Below are 19,456 nucleotides of genomic sequence, written 5' to 3' on the forward strand. Positions count from 1 at the left end.
AGTTGCAATGCTGTGTGTCTGTTAGTTATTGTTCAGTACTGTACTGAATAGAACATTGTGTTGCACAGTTTGCAAATTTCAATATGTCCGAGTTAGAGCAGCAATGCGTCTGCTTCAAATTTAGCGTAAAACTCAGGAAGTCGACAGTGATGAGTGCTTAAGCCATACTTAGTGTTATGAATGGTTCACAAGGTTTAAAAAGTTAAAGATGACCCTTGATCAGGACCCCCTGCAGCATCTACCGATGACAATCACGTCAGGCACATCAATGAAACTGTGTAAGCCACTCAAAGACTGACTGTCCCAGAGATTGCTGAAGAATGTAGCATTTCAGTTGGATCATGTCATATCCTGACACAGAATCTTGGAATGCACCATGTTGCCGGCAAGTTTGATCCTCGGCTCAGAAAGACCATCGCCTCGCAATCTGTGAAGAGCTCTTGAATCGCACAAATGAGAATGAGATGTTCTTCAAAAGAATCATAACTAGTGATGAGACATGGGTCTATGGTTATTATGTTGAGACCAAGGTCCAATCTTCACAATTGGTTAGGAAATGTTCTCCAAGACACACACACACACACACACACACACACACACACACACACACACACAAAAGGTGGGGGGGAGTGCGCTTGTGTCAGTTCAGGTCAAATGTCAAAGCCATGCTGATAGTTTTCTTTGACTTTAAAGCATTAGTTCATAATGAATTTGGCAACACAAGCAAACTGTTACTCAATGGTACTATTGGGACACGCTGCGACGCCTGCAAGAAAATGTGAGAAGGAAATGGCCCGAAATGTGGCTAGACAATTCATGGCTCTTGCATCACAATAATGCACCCGCACATTCATCTCTGTTGGAGCATGACTATTGCACAAAAAAACGAAATAACTGTGCTGTTTTATTCTCCATATCCTCCAGACCTGGCCCTGCAGATTTTTTTTTTTTATTTCCAAAGTTGAATCTATGTTGGAAGAACAAAGATTTGCAACAATAGATGAGATAAAAGAAAATTTGCAGACAGCATTTCGAGCATTCCAGCAAGACGTGTACCAAGACTGCTTCCAGAAGTGGAAATGGTGTTGGGAGCGGTGTATCAATTGTGGAGGAGAGTATTTAGAAGGAGACCATGCACAATAAGTAAAAGATAAGTGTACAAAAATTTTGTGGACAAATTTCCGGAATTTTTTGAACAGACCTTGTACCGGGTAGATTTCCTATGATTTTTCGTTACTAGAAAAGTAGTTTGTTCCTTAGACAATTTTGTGTGTGTAGTAACAAACTTACAGCATTTCCTTGTGGTCCTCCCAAAATTACTTTGACATCTGTAGGTTTCACCGCATTAAGAATATTGTAACGAGTTTTATCAGTTGGGAACTGTTGAGCCCAATTATAAATCTGGTTCAATATTTTGTAAGCTCATATTTTGTTCATTAAATGACAATGTGGGACATCATGGAAAATGACAATTCAGGACATCACAAAAAAACAATAAAAATTCTAGCTCTCGATGATAATCCCCATAGTCTTAATCAGGAACTGTTGTCATGCTCCCATAGATTGTGTCAATGTCTCAGATGCTAGTGGTGTCTTTTGTAAAGTAAACAACTTGGCAAATTCCTCTGGAGACTATCATCATTGGAGCCTGCTTCCACGCAACACCAATGCGTAGCCACTGTCCTGGCTTATGTTACTGCCACATATTCTGATCTCTATGACCTCGTTAATGGCTGAGGCTCGGTAGGTTTAAGCATGGAACAAGATGTTTTGTTTCATGACACATAATTTTATGTTTATTTGTGAAGTTGTGTTCAGAACAGCACATATTTTTTGAAATTACAATTATTAATGTGTCACTGGTCTCCTTCACAGTATTGAGAAACTGTAGAGACTCACTGATCAATATGGTTGCTTTTGCATTGACAAGATACAGTGTACCTTGAAAGGATTCTAAGGCCAAGACTTTCTTTAAACTAGAACCACAATGCTCAGTAACTGCTGATTTTTTTGAAAATAACAATTTTTAATGTGCCACTAGTGTTCTGTATAATTTTCAGAAACTGTAGGGATTGATTGATGAATATAGTTGCTTCTGCGCTAATGAGAAATCATGTAAATTCCATCGACCCTAAAGGCAAGACATTCTTTACACTAGAACTATGGAAACATCAAAATGACAATTTTGAAAAAGTCTACCCATAACAACAATATTTCCCCTTTCTTGAACTATTTTTAAATTTGGAGAGTTAGACTGTGCAAACAGTGTTATACACTGTACTACTAACACTGTAGGAACAATCATTTTGATGGCTTAATATTTCTTTACATGCCGATATTCCCTGAGAGTACTGCAAATGCTCAGTTGCATTGCACATAGCTGCAACTTGATGTTACAATGTATGCTGTAGCTTCTGAGTTTATCATTGTGTTGCACCATGCCTAAAACGCCTGTTGTGTGTAAGCCATGACGAGAGATACTGACACTGGCTCATAAGTAGTTAGACAAGGAAGTAATTAAATATTTAGAACATTTGCAGCAAGTTTCAGAGTATGAATAGTAAGATGGTGAAATTAAAAGACACACAGAAATAGCAGTGATGAGTATATTCCAGACAATGTCGAATGCAGTAAAAGCAGTGTCTGGACAAGTTACATCAATAATTGTTACAGTGGCAAGATAAACTCCTCCATCAAAGGCATGACATTTGATACAATACAAAAAGGCAAAGGAGGAGAAGGTAGATGCCAGTTACCTTCATCATATTTCTTTCTTTCTTTCTTTTTTGTGGGTTGTTCAGAATTCAGAGAAGACAAGGCAGAATGGGAAATTTTGGAAATCATCTTGAATGCATCTGCAAAACCATAAAAGTAAAACATTTCACATCATACAGAAGGACCAGTTCCACTTGTGAAGGAAAACATCAGTTCAAGGTGCTGTCAGTTCTTGGTGGCTGCTAATAGATGATATGATTTTAAAACACACTAAACTGCACACACAGACAGAAGCCCACTAAACACCAAAGGGTGTGTTTCTCTTTTTGAGAAGATTTATTAATGGATGTTTTTTGTACCACAGGAATCAAAATTGATAGCTTGTGATCAGAAAACTGATGACCATAGTTCTTTCACAACACAATATCACGCGACAGTTTTAGAGACAATATGAATTTTTTATGCTTTGATATCAGGGAACAAATGCCAATAAGACTCAAAACAGACAAGTTTGCTTTGGTGTCACATATTTTGAATTATTTCATTGTTCCTTGGTTTACAGTTCAGGACAACACATCACAACTGATGAACAACTCTTTCCCACAAAGGATAGATGCAGAGTCACACAATGCTTGGTTAGTAAGATATATAAATTTTACATTAAATTTTGGTTAGCACCAGAGGTAGATTCCTAATATCTGTTCAATGGATCTTCATACATAGGAAAGGATTAACATCAACCAGAGAATCAAACCCTTTCCACATACATTGTAATGAAAATTGTGGCACCATTCCTTAAACACCAGGAATTTGACAAGAGACAATTTTTTCATATCTATGCACCTGACTCAAATACTGAAGAAGGAAAGAAGAAAAATGAGTATTTAACATCCCATCGACTACGAGGTCAATGGAGATGGAGCACAAGCTCGGATTAGGGAAGAATGGGAAAGCAAATTGGCCATGTCCTTTCAAAGAAACCATCCAACGTTTGCCTTGAACAAGTTAGGGAAATCATGGAAAACCTAAATCTGTATGGCTGGATGGGGATTTGAACTATTGCACTTCCAATTGCAAGTCCACCATCCTAATCACTGTGCCACCTTATTCAGTGAAATACTGAAGAGTAATGGTACAAGCCTAGTGGGTACAGAGAACCATTTGAGAAGAGTGATACCAAAATCAATAAGAGTCCCAAAAGCAGCACTATAAAACAACTGTGATGTGTCACCAGGACAAAACCTTGTCAGTGTATCAAGACAAGAAAAACAGAAATGTTCTCATTCTCAGTACACTTCATTCAAGTGTACACATACATAGCAATTTGAAATTTCTTCCATAAACTGTAGAATGCCACAACTATATGAAATATTGAGTGGATGTACTAGATGATGTGGCCATAAAATATTCAGTGAAAGTGCCTCTGCAGAGATGGTAAGTGTAAGTGTTATACAATAAACATGATTTTGTCAGAATAAATGCATGATTTCTTTACAGATCAGTTACAGGGAAAGTCATCAGTCATGGGCAGTATCTGCAGCATCTCATCAGAAACTAAGACAACCCATATGAAAAATAGGTGCCAAAGAGTATTTCCTGCAACCAGCAATGGGTCAAATAATTATGACATAACAGCAAGACAACAATGCAGTGTTGAAATGTGAGAACAAGAAAACTTACTTTAATTTCTATTATACACTTATCCCAAAATCAGTTCAATCACAAATAAAGATGATTACTAAGAATGAAAATAATTTACAACATCGGTTTGAATGTTCTCATTAAAAAAGTTTGCTTTTGTACTTGTCAATGTGTTAAAATGAAAAAAAGGGCAGCTCTGCCACTGTGGACAATTTGACTGCTGCTGCAGTTTTAGGTATATACTGTTAAAAGTATTGCAATTTTAGTGTACACCTGGTACAACATCTCTTTTATCTTCTTAAGCAGTCACAAAATAGGTCCTCTGCCTTTTCTTCCCAGGACCCTATTTTGCTATGGCTAGAAACCCTCAATATGGTCAATGTTGAATTATATACTGTAATTGGAAAAAGATTGTCCACATTACTACTGAAGGAGAACTTACATTCTTGCAGAACAGAAAAAGTAATGATTAATGTGGCCTCATTAAACTGCAGGAGCATCCATAGTAAAGCTCCAGAATTAGTATTGCTTATGAAAGGGAATGATTCCCACAAAGTAATAGGAAGAGAAAATTGGCTGAAATATAAACAATATACTAAATTCAGAGTGGAATATAAAGGGTGACTCAAAAGTCATGTACCATAGGACAAATAGGGTGAACCACAACTCCATCAACAAACTTTCAGTTTGGACCAAAACAAGAACAGAAGTCTAGTAAACATGGGCTCTAAAGTGCATACCTTAAGAGCTATGAGCACTTGTTCAGTAGATGGGATGTGTTTCACAGTGGCACAGATGAAGCAGTGCTCATAGCTTGTACGTTACACATTTTAGAGCCCATGTTTACTGGGCTTTTTTTTTTTTTTTTTTTTTTTCTTGTTTTGGTCCATCCTACCAGCTACTAAAGTTAGTCTTTGGAGTTCTGGTTCACCCTATTTGTCCTATTGGACATGAATTTTGAATTGATCTGTATATCACAAGGATTGGAGGTGTACTTATTACCATAAAGAACTCACTGATATCTACTAAGATTATAACATAATTACAACTGAAATAATTTGGGTAAAGGTAAGAATTGCATATGGATCAAACATGGTAATTTGATGTTTTTGTAGACTGCTTGCCTCAATAGGCTTAGCAGCAGAGCACTTCAAAGAAAACTTGGAGAATATTACTAGTAAATTTTCTTATCACATTATTGTAATAGGAGGAAGCTTCAATTTGCCAGTTGTGTAATGGGAGCGTCATGAGATTAAAACTGTCAGAAGAGGTGGAGGTCCATGTGGTACTGTTCTGAATGTCTTGTCTGAAAATTACTTTGAGCAGACAGTTAGGAACTTACTCGTGTGGGCAATGTTGAAGATCAAGCCACTAACAGGGCCAATACTTTCAAATCAGTTAATATAAAAGATGTTGTTATAGTAACAGGAAAAACACTGCGGAGTACTGAATAGCAAACATAAAATAGTCAGCTCTGAGGATAAAAAGCTTCATTACAGATTTAAGTGAGGTCAACGCATAGTTGATAAACGTAAGGAGATTGTTGTTGTTGTTTTGCTATGGGGATGTACAGGCACTGAATGGCAAGGTTATCAGCAACCTTACAATTATTAAAAGATAAAAATGTGAGTAAAAGTGCTAAAAACATTGGCACACTCACGCACTCACTCACTCACTGACTCTTACCTCACTTGCATTGATCCACACAATCGCTCTATATCACACACAATAAAATAAAGGAGATATAGTGAAAAGGTGCTACACCTGGGATGAAAACAGAAGTAAAATGACAGAGGAGCTAAAACAAGAGCACCAGGATATGTGACTGATTGATCATTTACAAAAAAACTATGGGTGAGTAAGTCACCCTGTTAACAAATTAAGAACATTTCCCAAAACTTTTGGACCCAAGATTATAAAACTTCAAAACCTTCAAACTCTAACCACATTCATTTCAATGCTACTTAAAATAGAGAGCAGATCTGCTGCCAAATCTGCCAGATCTGCCACTGCCCTCTAGTCTGAAAACAAAACACAGCCTATTGAAAGTGGCCACAGCGACCTTCTGCCACAAGCACCACATGCTGAAGGGTCATCTCACTGGAGCAAGAAGCCATGTGTCAGAGAACTGTGGCCTGTGCAAAGGCAAGTAAGGACGACCTCATCCTGTGTTTGTGACTGAAAGGAGGTACATCATGACCACACAGTGTGCTTTACTAGACACAGATTATTATCTGTCAATTCCAGCCACTTGTCTTCCCATCGATGCATGACTCTATACCTAAACAGCAAGATGATAGCATGCAGGGTGATTGCACACTGAAATAACTGAGGATCATGACATGCCTCCTTATCTGCTACATCCCTCCTTTCATTCCCTGCAATACACATGTGCCCTGGTACCCAGCAAAAAACTGCTTCCTTCCCCAGCCGTTGTAGTTAGAGAAGCACATCCTGGATATTTGGACCACTTTATCTGCTGGGTACAAGTGTTATAGAGAGAGAGAGAGAGAGTGAATGGCACTCAGAGAATCAGAACAAACAAGGAATTTTGCACTCGAAGCACATCTCATATGCTCCAGTGCCTGCAAGATTGCATATAATTCTTCATCGAAGACAGTCAAGTCTTGAGGCGCTTGGAACTTGAGGTCACAATCAGGGAAAACAACAGTGCAACCAACGGAGTCCTCAGTTTCAGAGGTGGACAAGCACCAGTATGGTATGTACATGAATTCGGAGCTGTGAGGAACTTACATGTCCGATGCAGCATGAGGAGCTTCCATCAGATGGCAAGCAGCGATTCCCCAGCCTTAGCACAGAGACTGGGTATGGGGCTGATCCTGTATGCACCAGTGGCCAGCTGGATAGTGTCAATAAGCCTCAGGTAGAAAGGCCTCACTAATCTATACACTGTGCACCCATAGTTTAGCCGCGAACACATGAGAGCTTTATAAAACTGGAGCAAATGCATCCTGTCTGCTACCCAAGATCTGTGGCTAAAGCACTTCACAATATTCAGTAAAGCACTTCACAATATTAAGTGCCTTCTGGGTTCTGGCTTTCACGTCTCTCAGGTGTAGTAACTTCATCGAAGGCAGTCAAGTCTTGAGGTGCTTGGAACTTGAGGTCACAATCAGGGAAAACAACAGTGGAACCAACGGAGTCCCCAGTTTCAGAGGTGGATGAGCACCAGTATGGTATGCACATGAATTCAGAGCTGTGAGGAACTTACATGTCTGATGCAGCATGAGGAGCTTCCATCAGATGGTAAGCAGGGGTTCCCCAGACTTAGCACAGAGTTTGGAGTCAAAAATGAGACCCAGAAACCTCACCGAGTCTTTACAATGTAGAATGGTATCCCTCACCTGCAAGTCCAGTAAATTAAAAATATGACAAAAATGATTAAAATGAACACACACGCTCACGCTTGTTTTTAACAAGAGAATGGTGTCCCTCAGGGCAGTGTTTTAGGTGTTAGCCCCTTTGCCATAGCCATAAACAGTATCATGTCTACAGTACAGAGTCCCTTACAATTCTACTTATTTGTGGATGGCTTTGCTGTTTTTTCCTTTCTCCTCCAATCTTCTAACAACAGCTCGTCATTTGCAACTTACTGTGCAGGGTTACAGGAGTGTGCTACAAAGATGGGTTTTCAGTTTTCCGCAGATAAAGTGTTAAGAGTGTATGTGTGTGTGTGTGTGTGTGTGTGTGTGTGTGTGTGTGTGTGTGTGTGTGTGTGCACATGTGTGCGTGCCCTGAGGGACACCATTCTTTTGTTCAAAACAAGCGTAAGCGTGTGTGTTCATTTTAATCATTCTTGTCATATTTCTACTTTACTGGACTTGCAGGAGAGGGATACCATTCTACATTGTAAAGACTCGGTGTGGTTTCTGGGTCTCATTTTTGACTCCAAACTCTGTGCTAAGTCTGGGGAACCTGAGGACCTCTGAAACTGAGGACTCCGTTGGTTGCACTGTTGTTTTCCCTGATTGTGACCTCAAGTTCCAAGCGCCTCAAGACTTGACTGTCTTCAATGAAGAATTATTTTCCGCAGATAAAGTGTTAAGAGTGTGTGTGTGTGTGTGTGTGTGTGTGTGTGTGTGTGTGTGAGGGAGGGCCCCCCCCCCCCACACACACACACACTCTTAACACTTTGTCTGCGGAAAACTGAAAACCCATCTTTGTAGCACACTCCTCTAACCCTGCACAGTAAGTTGCAAATGACGAGCTGTTTTTAGAAGATTGGAGGAGAAAGAAACAAACAGCAAAGCCATCCACAAATAAGCAGAATTCTAAGGGACTCTGTACTGTAGACATGATACTGTTTATGGCTATGGCAAAGGGGCTAACACCTAAAACACTGCCCTGAGGGACACCATTCTCTTGTTCAAAACAAGTTGAGAGCATGGAACCAACGTGTGATCTAACAAATTGCCGAGGTAGGAAAGATTGTATGAAGATAGGGTGTGGCCATGCCACGAAAGCCGCAATTGCGAGCTGCACGAGAATACTATGTCTCCAAGTAGTGTCAAAGGATATACCAAGACAAAACGATGAAAACTCCAGGTACGAACATCAACAATGTAGGAAAAGACACATTGTTACTTACCATAAAGAAGACATGTTAAGTTGCAGACATGCACGATTAAAAGACACTTCCATAATGCTTTTAGCCACAGCCTTCATCAGCAAAAGAGAAACATACACCATTCATATACACAAGCATGCACACCTCATGCACACGTGAGCGCCAACTCCAGCATCTCGGCCCAGTTTCAGATGGCCACTGTATCAACCTACTAAGCAACATAGGACTCATCCCTCAGCAGCAATAGTTTAATTTGTGAATATAAGACAACCTCGTGTTTTTCAAATGATGAACTTTGGGTAAAACCTCATCTTGGGTAAACATGGTCAATACCTAGGCACTGCTGAGTTTCTCAGTTGGTACTGTAATATGATTCCTCCTTTTGACAATCATATGAATGCCAAAATTGCAGATACTGAGATGTGTGATTGAAGAATAGAAAATCAACTAAACCCATTCAATAGTGAACGGGAACTTGACTGCATCAGATCCTGAGAGAGAGAACTTGCTCCCCTTCTAGCAGCAAGTTATTGTGGCAGTCCTTGTCATGAATAGTTGTAGCTCTGTGCATCAATCTATTTCATGTATTTAAAACCCCTCTCTTCTGGATTGGGTGATACAAGCTCTGCACATCAAGATTTAAGTGAATGTGTGTCACCTTGTGATATACAAAGTGACAAAGCTGTCCAACTGGTTTTCCTTTTGCCTCCAGCCTGATAGTGAACTGGGTGCCAGAGAGCATTACTTCAGGATCATATGAAGATGGACGAATACAACCAAAATTCAAGGTGTGTTCTTCAACATTATTCATAAAGAAGTTAGATACATCTCGAGATAGTGAAGAGCCCATGGGCATTCTGTCAGTCATTTTATTCTAATCTGACATGGCAACAATAGCAAAAATGTTTTAAAATGGACATCATCACAAAAAACTTCAATCCCATTAAACTAATTTAGGGATTCCTGAAATAATGTCACACTAATAATTAATTGAGTTTACTTCCTTTCTCAATGAATATTTGTTTGTTCCATGAATTTGTCCATGTGATTGCTTATTTCGACAAATTAAAACTGTGTGCCAACCAGGAGTCTAAGTTGTTGATAAACATTAGAGAAATGGGAAACAGTCAGTGATAAGTTGGATTTCTGCGTTAACCAGTGTTTGGATGGCTCAACTGATATGGTACTGTCAGGGAAAAGGAAGTATCCAAAGTTAAACCTTGAATGGCATAAAGTTTTAGCTTGTTTACACAATCAACGTAGAGCATCTTCTATCAAGAGTAATGGAATTTTAAGCTTTATCAACCCCTCTTCTAACACTGAAAAACCTTACACTAAAATGTTTATAAAGAATTGTAATAGAAGTTTACACTTTTTCAGCAGCAAATCAATGTAAAATTATTGCTTAATAAATGACACTTTGAGAACTCATTATTAAGGAGGAACAAGTTTAAAACAACTTACGACAACGGGACAATAATCAAAAATGGCCCATTGACTTTCTTGCGTTCCATTAGGTAGGTGATAAGTGCAATTGTCTGAATAGTTTTTCCAAGACCCATCTCATCTGCAAGAATTCCATTCAAATTGTTGTTGTACAGAGACACCAGCCACTCCAGTCCCTGGTGAGTATGAAAAAACATTAAAGGACTGTGTAACACTGTCATCAGAAAGACAAAGTACTGACAAGCTATTTTATGACATTTTGATTTTGAATCATCTAATGAAGTGCTTGATGTCAACTCAAAATAATTAGCAAATGATGACTATATTTTTACCCTTACAACTGTAAAAATACAAAGTCCTTAAAAATACAAAGAAAGGTTAAAATTTTGGACATTATGTGCAGGTTGGATCAATTTTTACACAGACTTTTATTTGATGTGATAATGCTATAACCATGAATTGAAAAGACTACAGTTTGTTACTGAGATCATAATTCCAGCATTTTACATGTCATTCTATGATGTTGCATTAAGTTAAAGCAAAAATTTGTGAAGTACATTGATATTAAAGATCTTTCATTTATAAATGATTAAAAATCCATCTGGGGTTTAGGGAAAATGCTTAAACCAGCTAACATATCTTAAAAACTAGCAATGTAATTATTAAATTGTGTATGTCTTACAGGGAATACTATCTATAATTATTCCTACTTTTTGCTATACAGATTATACTCTAGTTAATATATTACAGGAAAAATTTGGCTATTTTCTGCAAAAATGTTGTGAGATTGACATTTTATGCCAAAACAAAGATACTATTGTGTTAGGAACTTCTAGAAATAACTTCTAGAAAGAAACAAAGATAACAAGAAAATTATAAATTTGTATCTTTTGCAACAGTACTCACTTTTATCTGATATTCCTTCAGTTTTCCATTAACTAAAATAGTTGCCTGTTCAGTCACAATTTCATTGATGGTGTGGGCAATGCTGAAACACAGTTCATAAATGTCCTAAAATGCGGTCAGTTTAAGATTAATATTATATTTGACGTACAAGAGACAGATAGATATTCTTTCTGCATGGTGTACTAGAAACTTGTCATTACTACTGGTAAGACTTTTAAATGAAAATGATCACAAAAAATGATTAGAAATACAAAAATTTTGAAGTGCTAAATGTCTCACCTGTAGTAAGTCTGTTCTTCTGTTGATGATTTGTATTCATCATCCTCAACTTTAGCTTTCTTTATTACTTCCCTTGCTTTATCTGCATCTGATTTAGTAGGATCAGAACTGTCATCTTTACTGTTGGCTAAAAGGAGATTTTTTTACAGTTTTAGTTGCAAAATCATGGTATGGACACCTTACTGTTAAGTGGAATGTTTAAAAAATATTTGTCTTTCATGAAACTCACCAGAAAATTCTTGGTCTTCATCATCTGAATCATCAGAGTTGTCTTCGTCATCATCATCTTCTTCATCTCCATCTTCTTCATCCTCCTCATCATCATCTTGTGGCACAGCTTCCCAGCCTGGATGTGCCTCCAACCACACCTGAAGTTGGCTTTCTAAAGGAGCTTCTTCTCCACTGAGCTGTTTTCCTGTCAAACCAGGAACCATCAGTGCTAACAGATTCATGAAAGTTTCTGTATCTAATTTCAGACTTTGAAACATGACAGAATTAAAGATAAAATCACATACTATAAATTCTACTTGGTAATATACTTTCATTTTTTCATTTCTCCTCCAGGAGATACAATACATGAACAAAAATCAAGCAAGAAGTGTATATTGTGGGTTAAGACTAAGTGCTAGATTTCATGCATAGGATATGGTGTACTGGAACACATATACACGGTGCACCATATAACTTACATGCTCTGAATATTTCATGAACTGAACACAGATTCCAGAAAATGATAGCACTCAGAGGGGGAAAGTAACTTGCTGTATTGTTAACACTTGCTCCTTTTTCCCTACTGTGATACTGAAGCAATTTTTTAATAGTAATTGTTTAAATAAAAGTGCCAAGGCTGGTGGCAAGATGCTGTCACTCCTCCAGTAAACGTGAACAACAATGCTGAAAGCGGCTCCTTCCGAAGCAGGAAATGATGAATTCTTAATGACTTTTATACATTCAGAAAGGAGAGACAGCATCCTGCTATCAGCCTTGCATTAGTATTTAGATAATGACCGAGCTTGTTATGATTTCACTCCAAATCTTTTTTTATAAAATTCTTCCTTTAAAGAGGTGTCGAATTATGTTTAAAAATACATAGGGTACAGTTTTTATATAACTATTGTTTATTTACTATATCAGTAAATAAAAAATATTTAAGTGTTACCAATACAGTACATTATTTGCCATTTCACATAGTATCATTCGCCGAAAACTTTGTTTTGATATCCAAAATCATTTACAAAATGTTTGAGCTGTGTAATTTACATGTTTCACCTTGCATATATTACTGCAATGATATGCATTACCATAAGTAAGTTTAAAATGTGTCCCACACCTCCTTCCATCATCTTTTATGCAACTGTATTATAATCAAACAATACACAGATCTTTAATAGACACTTTCAAGAAGTAAAGTAATTGTTGTAGAAATCTATCTCACTACAAATTATAAAACAGTATATAACAGTAGTATTTAGTTGCAGATCATGATAGATGAATAAGGAATGAAAAAAGGTTACAGTTTAACATTCTGTTGACAAATAATTGCACACTGACCATTATATAAAGGTAAATTAGGCTTAGGCATCACGTCAACAAGCCACTTTCCTCGATGTAGACCTCCACCTCAAGGACAGCTACATCAGCACCTCCATCCACCAACAGTACCACCACACTTCAACAGCTGTCACCCTTTCCACATTAGAAGTCCCTCCCATACAGTTTAGCCAACAGTGGTTGTCACATCTGTAGTGATGAGCAGTCCTTTTCCAAAATACCAAGGGTCTCACTGAGGACTTCAAAGACTGAAATTATCACCCCACCCTGTCTGGAAACTGATCTGCATGGCCCTGTCGACCCCCCCCCCCCCCCCTCCCCATCAGTCACTATCCCCCCAAATACCCGCTGTCCTACTGTCCAGTGCCAAAACAGCACCCACCTCAAGACTCAGTACCACCCTGGACTGGAATACGTGATACACATTCTCTACCAAGTTCTCGACTGCTTCTCGTCATGCTCTGAAATGAGAAATCCTCTTTACCTCACCCACAGTAGTATTCTCGCATACAACCAACTATGCCATATCCTTGTCTGTGTCTACTCGCAACACCTTTCCTCATATACTGCTATATGAGGTGTGTAAGAAAGTAATGAGACTAACAACACTGTGAGCAATCTGGCAAAGCTCTGTTGTTTTACTTGTGTACACCAGTGTCTTCATCCCTTTTAGATACTCAGTCTGAATTTCAGCTTTGTATGGCCATCACATGATTTTTGAGGGTGCCATTAGTGAAGTTGTGATTTTGTTGTGTGTTATAAAAATTGTACAGCAGCATTATGCCATCAAGTTTTGTGTTCAACTTGGGGAACCCATGAGTGTGACCTCTGAAAAGTTGAGACAGGATTATGGGGAACATTCCTTATCATGAGCACAAGATTTTTCCTGGCACAATTCATGTTTGGAATGCCAATAACACACTGAAGATAAACCTCATTCAAGGAGACCGTTAATTCCAGAAACTGACAAAAATGTCGAATGTGTGTCGTGCATAAAGAAATTTTTCCTCCAGGACAAATTGTCAACCAAGTGTTTTACAAAGATGTCCTTGAAAGGGTCAAGTTGTCCTACTCACCTGATCTGAGTCCATGTGATTTTTTTTCTTTTTCTCGAAATTGACAAATGTCTCAAAAGGGCGCCATTTTGGGACTCTGGAGAACATTCAAGAGAATGTGAATGACATGTCAAAAGCCCTACCAGATGAAAGCCTTTCAGTGCTCCTACCAAAACTGGGAACGATAACTTCACTGATGTACAGCTGCCGAAGTGAACTATTTTGAAGGGGACAATATCGTTATCTGAAAAAAATAAAAACTTTGATAGATAAAAATCAGTCTCATTGATTTTCTCATACACCTTGTATACCTTGATGCAAAGCCTGTCCCATACATTTTCCAATCACTACCTACTCCAAACTTGCCATAGGCATCTCCTACCCCATCACAGGATATCTGTGAAAGCAGCCATGTAATAAACCAACTTAGCTGCAACCACTGTGCACATTCTATGTGGGCATGACAATTAACAGGTTGTCTGTCTGCATGAATGACCACCACAATGATGTGGCCAAGAGACAGATGGACCACCCAGTTGCTGAGAATGTCACCCAATAAGTCTATCACTTTAACAACTGCTTCAAAGCCTGTGCAAACTGAATTTCTTCCACCAGCACCAGCTTTTCCGAATTGCACAGGTGGGAACACTTCCTGAAACATACCTTTCATTCTCATAACCCCCTCTGGCATCAACTTTCACTAGTCCCTACTGTTGAACGTCTGCACCCTGAGATGATAGTGGCCGTGTGTGTGTGTGTGTGTGTGTGTGTGTGTGTGTGTGTGTGTGTGTGTGTGTGTGTGTGTGTGTGTGTTTGTGTGTGTGCGCGTGTGTGTGTGTCTTTTTCACTGTGCCGTTCTGTGTCTCACTGCCTCCTCTAATTGGTGAGTAGCACTATATCCTTTCCATATTTCTGTTACTCCATCCCAGATTTTCCATTGTTTGAAGAATCAACTTATGTATGATCCATTAATGCTATGAAAAATCTAAGCATGTATTTTTATTTGTATCAATGAACTTAAGCTCACCAACACTTTTCAACAGTCTTTACAATGACTGCAACATTATACTAATTAATAAAACTTTAATTGTGGTTACATCCCTATAGATACAAAGACACGGACTATGTCAAGCTATAACTACTTTCAGCAGCTACATACAACCAAAATATCTCAGCGGTTGCACGATTCAGATGCTAGATGCTACAACATGAATTAAAAGTAATAAAAATGCAACTTCAGCAATAATGTCGTAACTCAGACATATACACATAGTAAGATGACAGCATGATGTAAACATACACATTACCTATCTTCCTATGAAGATGAATTGTAGTTATAGGATTATCATTTAATTGAAATGGTGATTAAAAATATTGACTTGAATTCACTAATGGTGTGGAATAGGCAGAGTCTGACAGTACCAATGAAAAATGTATAAAAATCCACTTCAAAGTGGCTTGTCATATTAATGAATAGAGTAATATTTAGATATGTTTTCTTTGATGCATTTTTGATAAACTGCTACATTCACCATTTTTGACTGAGAGAGTAGCAGATATAGAACCAATTGTGAAATCACAAAATAATCAGCACGAAAAGATGAAAAAACTGTTGCAATAATGATTACCTAAGTGTAAGAAATGGCCTATCTCTAAATTTTACACTGGTCAGTTGATGCAAGTCAGTAGTGGGGAGGAAGCAAGATTATATTTAAGGTAGTGTGTCAAGCACCTGAGGGTCTAATCATTTTCGCTGTTAAAGGAGGACACAACGTGTGGGTAGAAGTACAGATTCGACCTCAGGACTTTGTAAAATTGCAGTGTGAGACAGGAAGCAGAACTCCATTTTTGAACAGATCACAGCATAGTTGGACTTAGACATTTTTGCGTCACCACTGGACTTAGAAGTTTATGATAATTAACACATTTCTAATTACATTTTTAGGAAAAATGCTGATCATCTTATTTCTGATTACATATTTCACACAAAAATCCAGTTTTCAGTGCAAATATAAATCCTTAATTACTGATCTTTTGTAAGAGAGAGTTAATAAAGACTGTTTAATTTTAAAAAGAGAAGTACAAATTTACTTCACTTCATCTTACACTTTTACGCTTCATGGAAATGCTCATGGACCATGCGCCTTTGTTTAAGAACTTACCATTGCCAGGAATTGAGCCCAGTCCTCCTACATGTTAGGTGAGTATTCTAACACAGAGCCTTCTGACCCATTGAAAAAAGATCATGCTATATATATAATTTGATTGCCATGTAGTCTCATAGTTAGACTTAGAGCATCAGGCACGCTTGCTGGACTCTGGAATTTTTGCCAAACATGGACTTCATGTAAGCAATAGACTCTTCACATTATGCAGTATTTTGTATTCTGTAGGGGTGATTTGGACTTAGTCACCTTTGCAGCCAGGGAACATACATCAAACTTACATCTTTTGCACTACTTCACCATCTAGTGAGTCTGGATGTACACTGAAGAGCCAAAAAAAACTGGTACACCTGCCCAATACCGTGCAGGGCCCCTGTGAACGCCCAGAAGTGCCGCAACACAACCTGGCATGGACTCGACTAATGTCTGAAGTAGTGCTGGCAGGAACTGACTCCATGAATCACGCAGGGCTGTCCATAAATCTGTAAGAGTACGAGGGGGTGGAGATCTCTTTTGAACAGCATGTTGCAAGGCATCCCAGATTTGCTCAATAATGTTCATGTCTGGGGAGTTTGGCGAGCAGCGGAACTGTTTACACTCAGAAGAGTGTTCCTGGAGCCACTCTGTAGCAATTCTGGGTATGTGGGGTCTGTACATATCACCTGTCAGAGTCGTATCTAGATGTATCAAGGGTCCCATAACAATCCAACTGCACACGCCCCACGCCATTGCATAGAGTCCACCAGCTTGAACAGTCCCCTGCTGGCATACAGGGTCGATGGATTCATGAGGTTGTCTCCATACCTGTATATGTCCATCCGTTCTATGCAATTTTAAGAGAGACTTGTCCAACCAGGCAACAGGTTACCAGTCATTGACAGTCCAATGTCAGTGTTGACGGGCTAAGGGGAGGCGTAAAGCTTTGTGTCGTGCAGTCATGAAGGATATATGAGTGGGCCTTCGGTTCTGAAAGACCATATTGATGATGTTTCATTGAATGGTTTGCAGGCTGACACTTGTTGATGGCTCAGCATCGAAATATGCAGCAACTTGCGGAAGGATTGCACTTCTGTCATGTTGAACGATTCTCTTCAGTCGTCATTGGTCCTGTTCTTGGAGGATCTTTTTCCGGCTGCAAAAATGTCAGAGATTTTATGTTTGACCAGATTCCTGATATTCACGGTACGCTCATGAAACGTTCATACGGGAAAATCCCCACTTCATTGCTACCCCAGAGATACTGTGCCCCACTGCTTGTGCGCCATCTATAACACCACATTCAAACTCACTTAAAACTTGATAACCTGCCACTGTAGCAGCAGTAACCAATTTAACAACTGCTTCAGACACTTGTTGTCTCCTATTGTTGTTGTTGTGGTCTTCAGTCCTGAGACTGGTTTGATGCAGCTCTCCATGCTACTCTCTCCTGTGCAAGCTTCTTCCTCTCCCAGTACTTACTGCAACCTACATCCTTCTAAATCTGCTTAGTGTATTCATCTCTTGGTATCCCTCTACGATTTTTACCCTCCACACTGCCCTCCAATGCTAAATTTGTGATCCCCTGATGCCTCAGAATATGTCCTACCAACCGGTCCCTTCTTCTTGTCAAGTTGTGCCACAAACTCCTCTTCTCCCCAATTCTATTCAATACCTCCTCATTAGTGATGTGATCTACCCATCTAATCTTCAGCATTCTTCTGTAGCACCACATTTCGAAAGCTTCTATTCTCTTCTTGTCCAAACTATTTATCATCCATGTTTCACTTCCATACATGGCTACACTCCATACAAATACTTTCAGAAACGACTTCCTGGCATTTAAATCAATACTCGACGTTAACAAATTTCTCTTCTTCAGAAACGCTTTCCTTGCCATTGCCATTCTACACTTTATATCCTCTCTACTTCGACCATCATCAGTTATTTTGCACCTCAGATAGCAAAACTCCTTTACAACTTTAAGTGTCTCATTTCCTAATCTAATACCCTCAGCATCACCCGACTTAATTCGACTACATTCCATTATCCTCGTTTTGCTTTTTTTGATGTTCATCTTATATCCCCCTTTCAAGACACTGTCCATTCCATTCAACTGCTCTTCCAAGTCCTTTGCTGTCTCTGACAGAATTACAATGTCATCGGCGGACCTCAGTTTTTATTTCTTCTCCTTGGATTTTAATACCTACTCCGAATTCTTCTTTTGTTTCCTTTACTGCTTGCTCAATATACAGATTGAATAACATCAGGGAGAGGCTACAACCCTGTCTCACTCCCTTCCCAACCACTGCTTCCCTTCGATGCCCCTCGACTCTTATAACAGCCATCTGGTTTCTGTACAAATTGTAAATAGCCTTTCGCTCCCTGTATTTTACCTCTGCCACCTTCAGAATTTGAAAGCAAGTATTCCAGTCAACACTGTCAAAAGCTTTCTCTAAATCTACAAATGCTAGAAACGTAGGTGTGCCCTTCCTTAATCTTTCTTCTAAGATTAGTCGTAAGGTCAGTATTGCCTCACGTGTTCCAACGTTTCTATGGAATCCAAACTGATCTTCCCTGATCGGCTTCTACCAGTTTTTCCATTCGTCTGTAAAGAATTCGCGTTAGTATTTTGCAACTGTGACTTATTAAACTGATAGTTCGGTAATTTTCACATCTGTCAACACCTGCTTTCTTTGGGATTTGAATTATTATATTCTTCTTGAAGTCTGAGAGTATTTCACCTGTCTCATACATCTTGCTCACCAGATGGTAGAGTTTTGTCAGGACTGGCTCTCCCAATGCCGTCAGTAGTTCTAATGGAATGTTGTCTACTCCTGGGGCCTTGTTTCGATGCAGGTCTCTCAGTGCTCTGTCACACTCTTCACGCAGTATCATATCTCCCATTTCATCTTCATCTACATCCTCTTCCATTTCCATAATATTGTCCTCAAGTACATCGTCCTTGTATAGAGCCTCTATATACTCCTTTCACCTTTCTGATTTCCCTCCTTTGCTTAGTACTGGGTTTCCATCTGAGCTCTTGATATTCATACAAATGGCTCTCTTTTCTCCAAAGGTCTCTTTAATTTTCCTGTAGGTAGTATCTATCTTGCCCCTAGTGAAGTAAGCCT

General features: G+C 38.9%; 1 protein-coding gene across 3 annotated transcripts in view; it reads right to left on the bottom strand.

The window, feature by feature from the left end:
• The window catches only part of LOC126248573 (ATP-dependent helicase brm), a 456,856-nt gene that overhangs the window by 208,146 nt on the left and 229,254 nt on the right, over positions 1–19,456 (bottom strand). For all 3 annotated transcript variants that reach the window (XM_049949677.1, XM_049949678.1, XM_049949676.1), the window contains 4 exons: positions 11,805–11,990; positions 11,576–11,702; positions 11,297–11,378; positions 10,409–10,566 (listed from right to left, as the gene is read on the bottom strand). In XM_049949677.1, the coding sequence (XP_049805634.1) occupies positions 10,409–10,566; positions 11,297–11,378; positions 11,576–11,702; positions 11,805–11,990 (553 nt within the window). The remainder of the gene's footprint in view (positions 1–10,408; positions 10,567–11,296; positions 11,379–11,575; positions 11,703–11,804; positions 11,991–19,456) is intronic.

Source organism: Schistocerca nitens, chromosome 3 (genome assembly GCF_023898315.1).
Source record: "Schistocerca nitens isolate TAMUIC-IGC-003100 chromosome 3, iqSchNite1.1, whole genome shotgun sequence".
NCBI lineage: Eukaryota > Metazoa > Arthropoda > Insecta > Orthoptera > Acrididae > Schistocerca > Schistocerca nitens.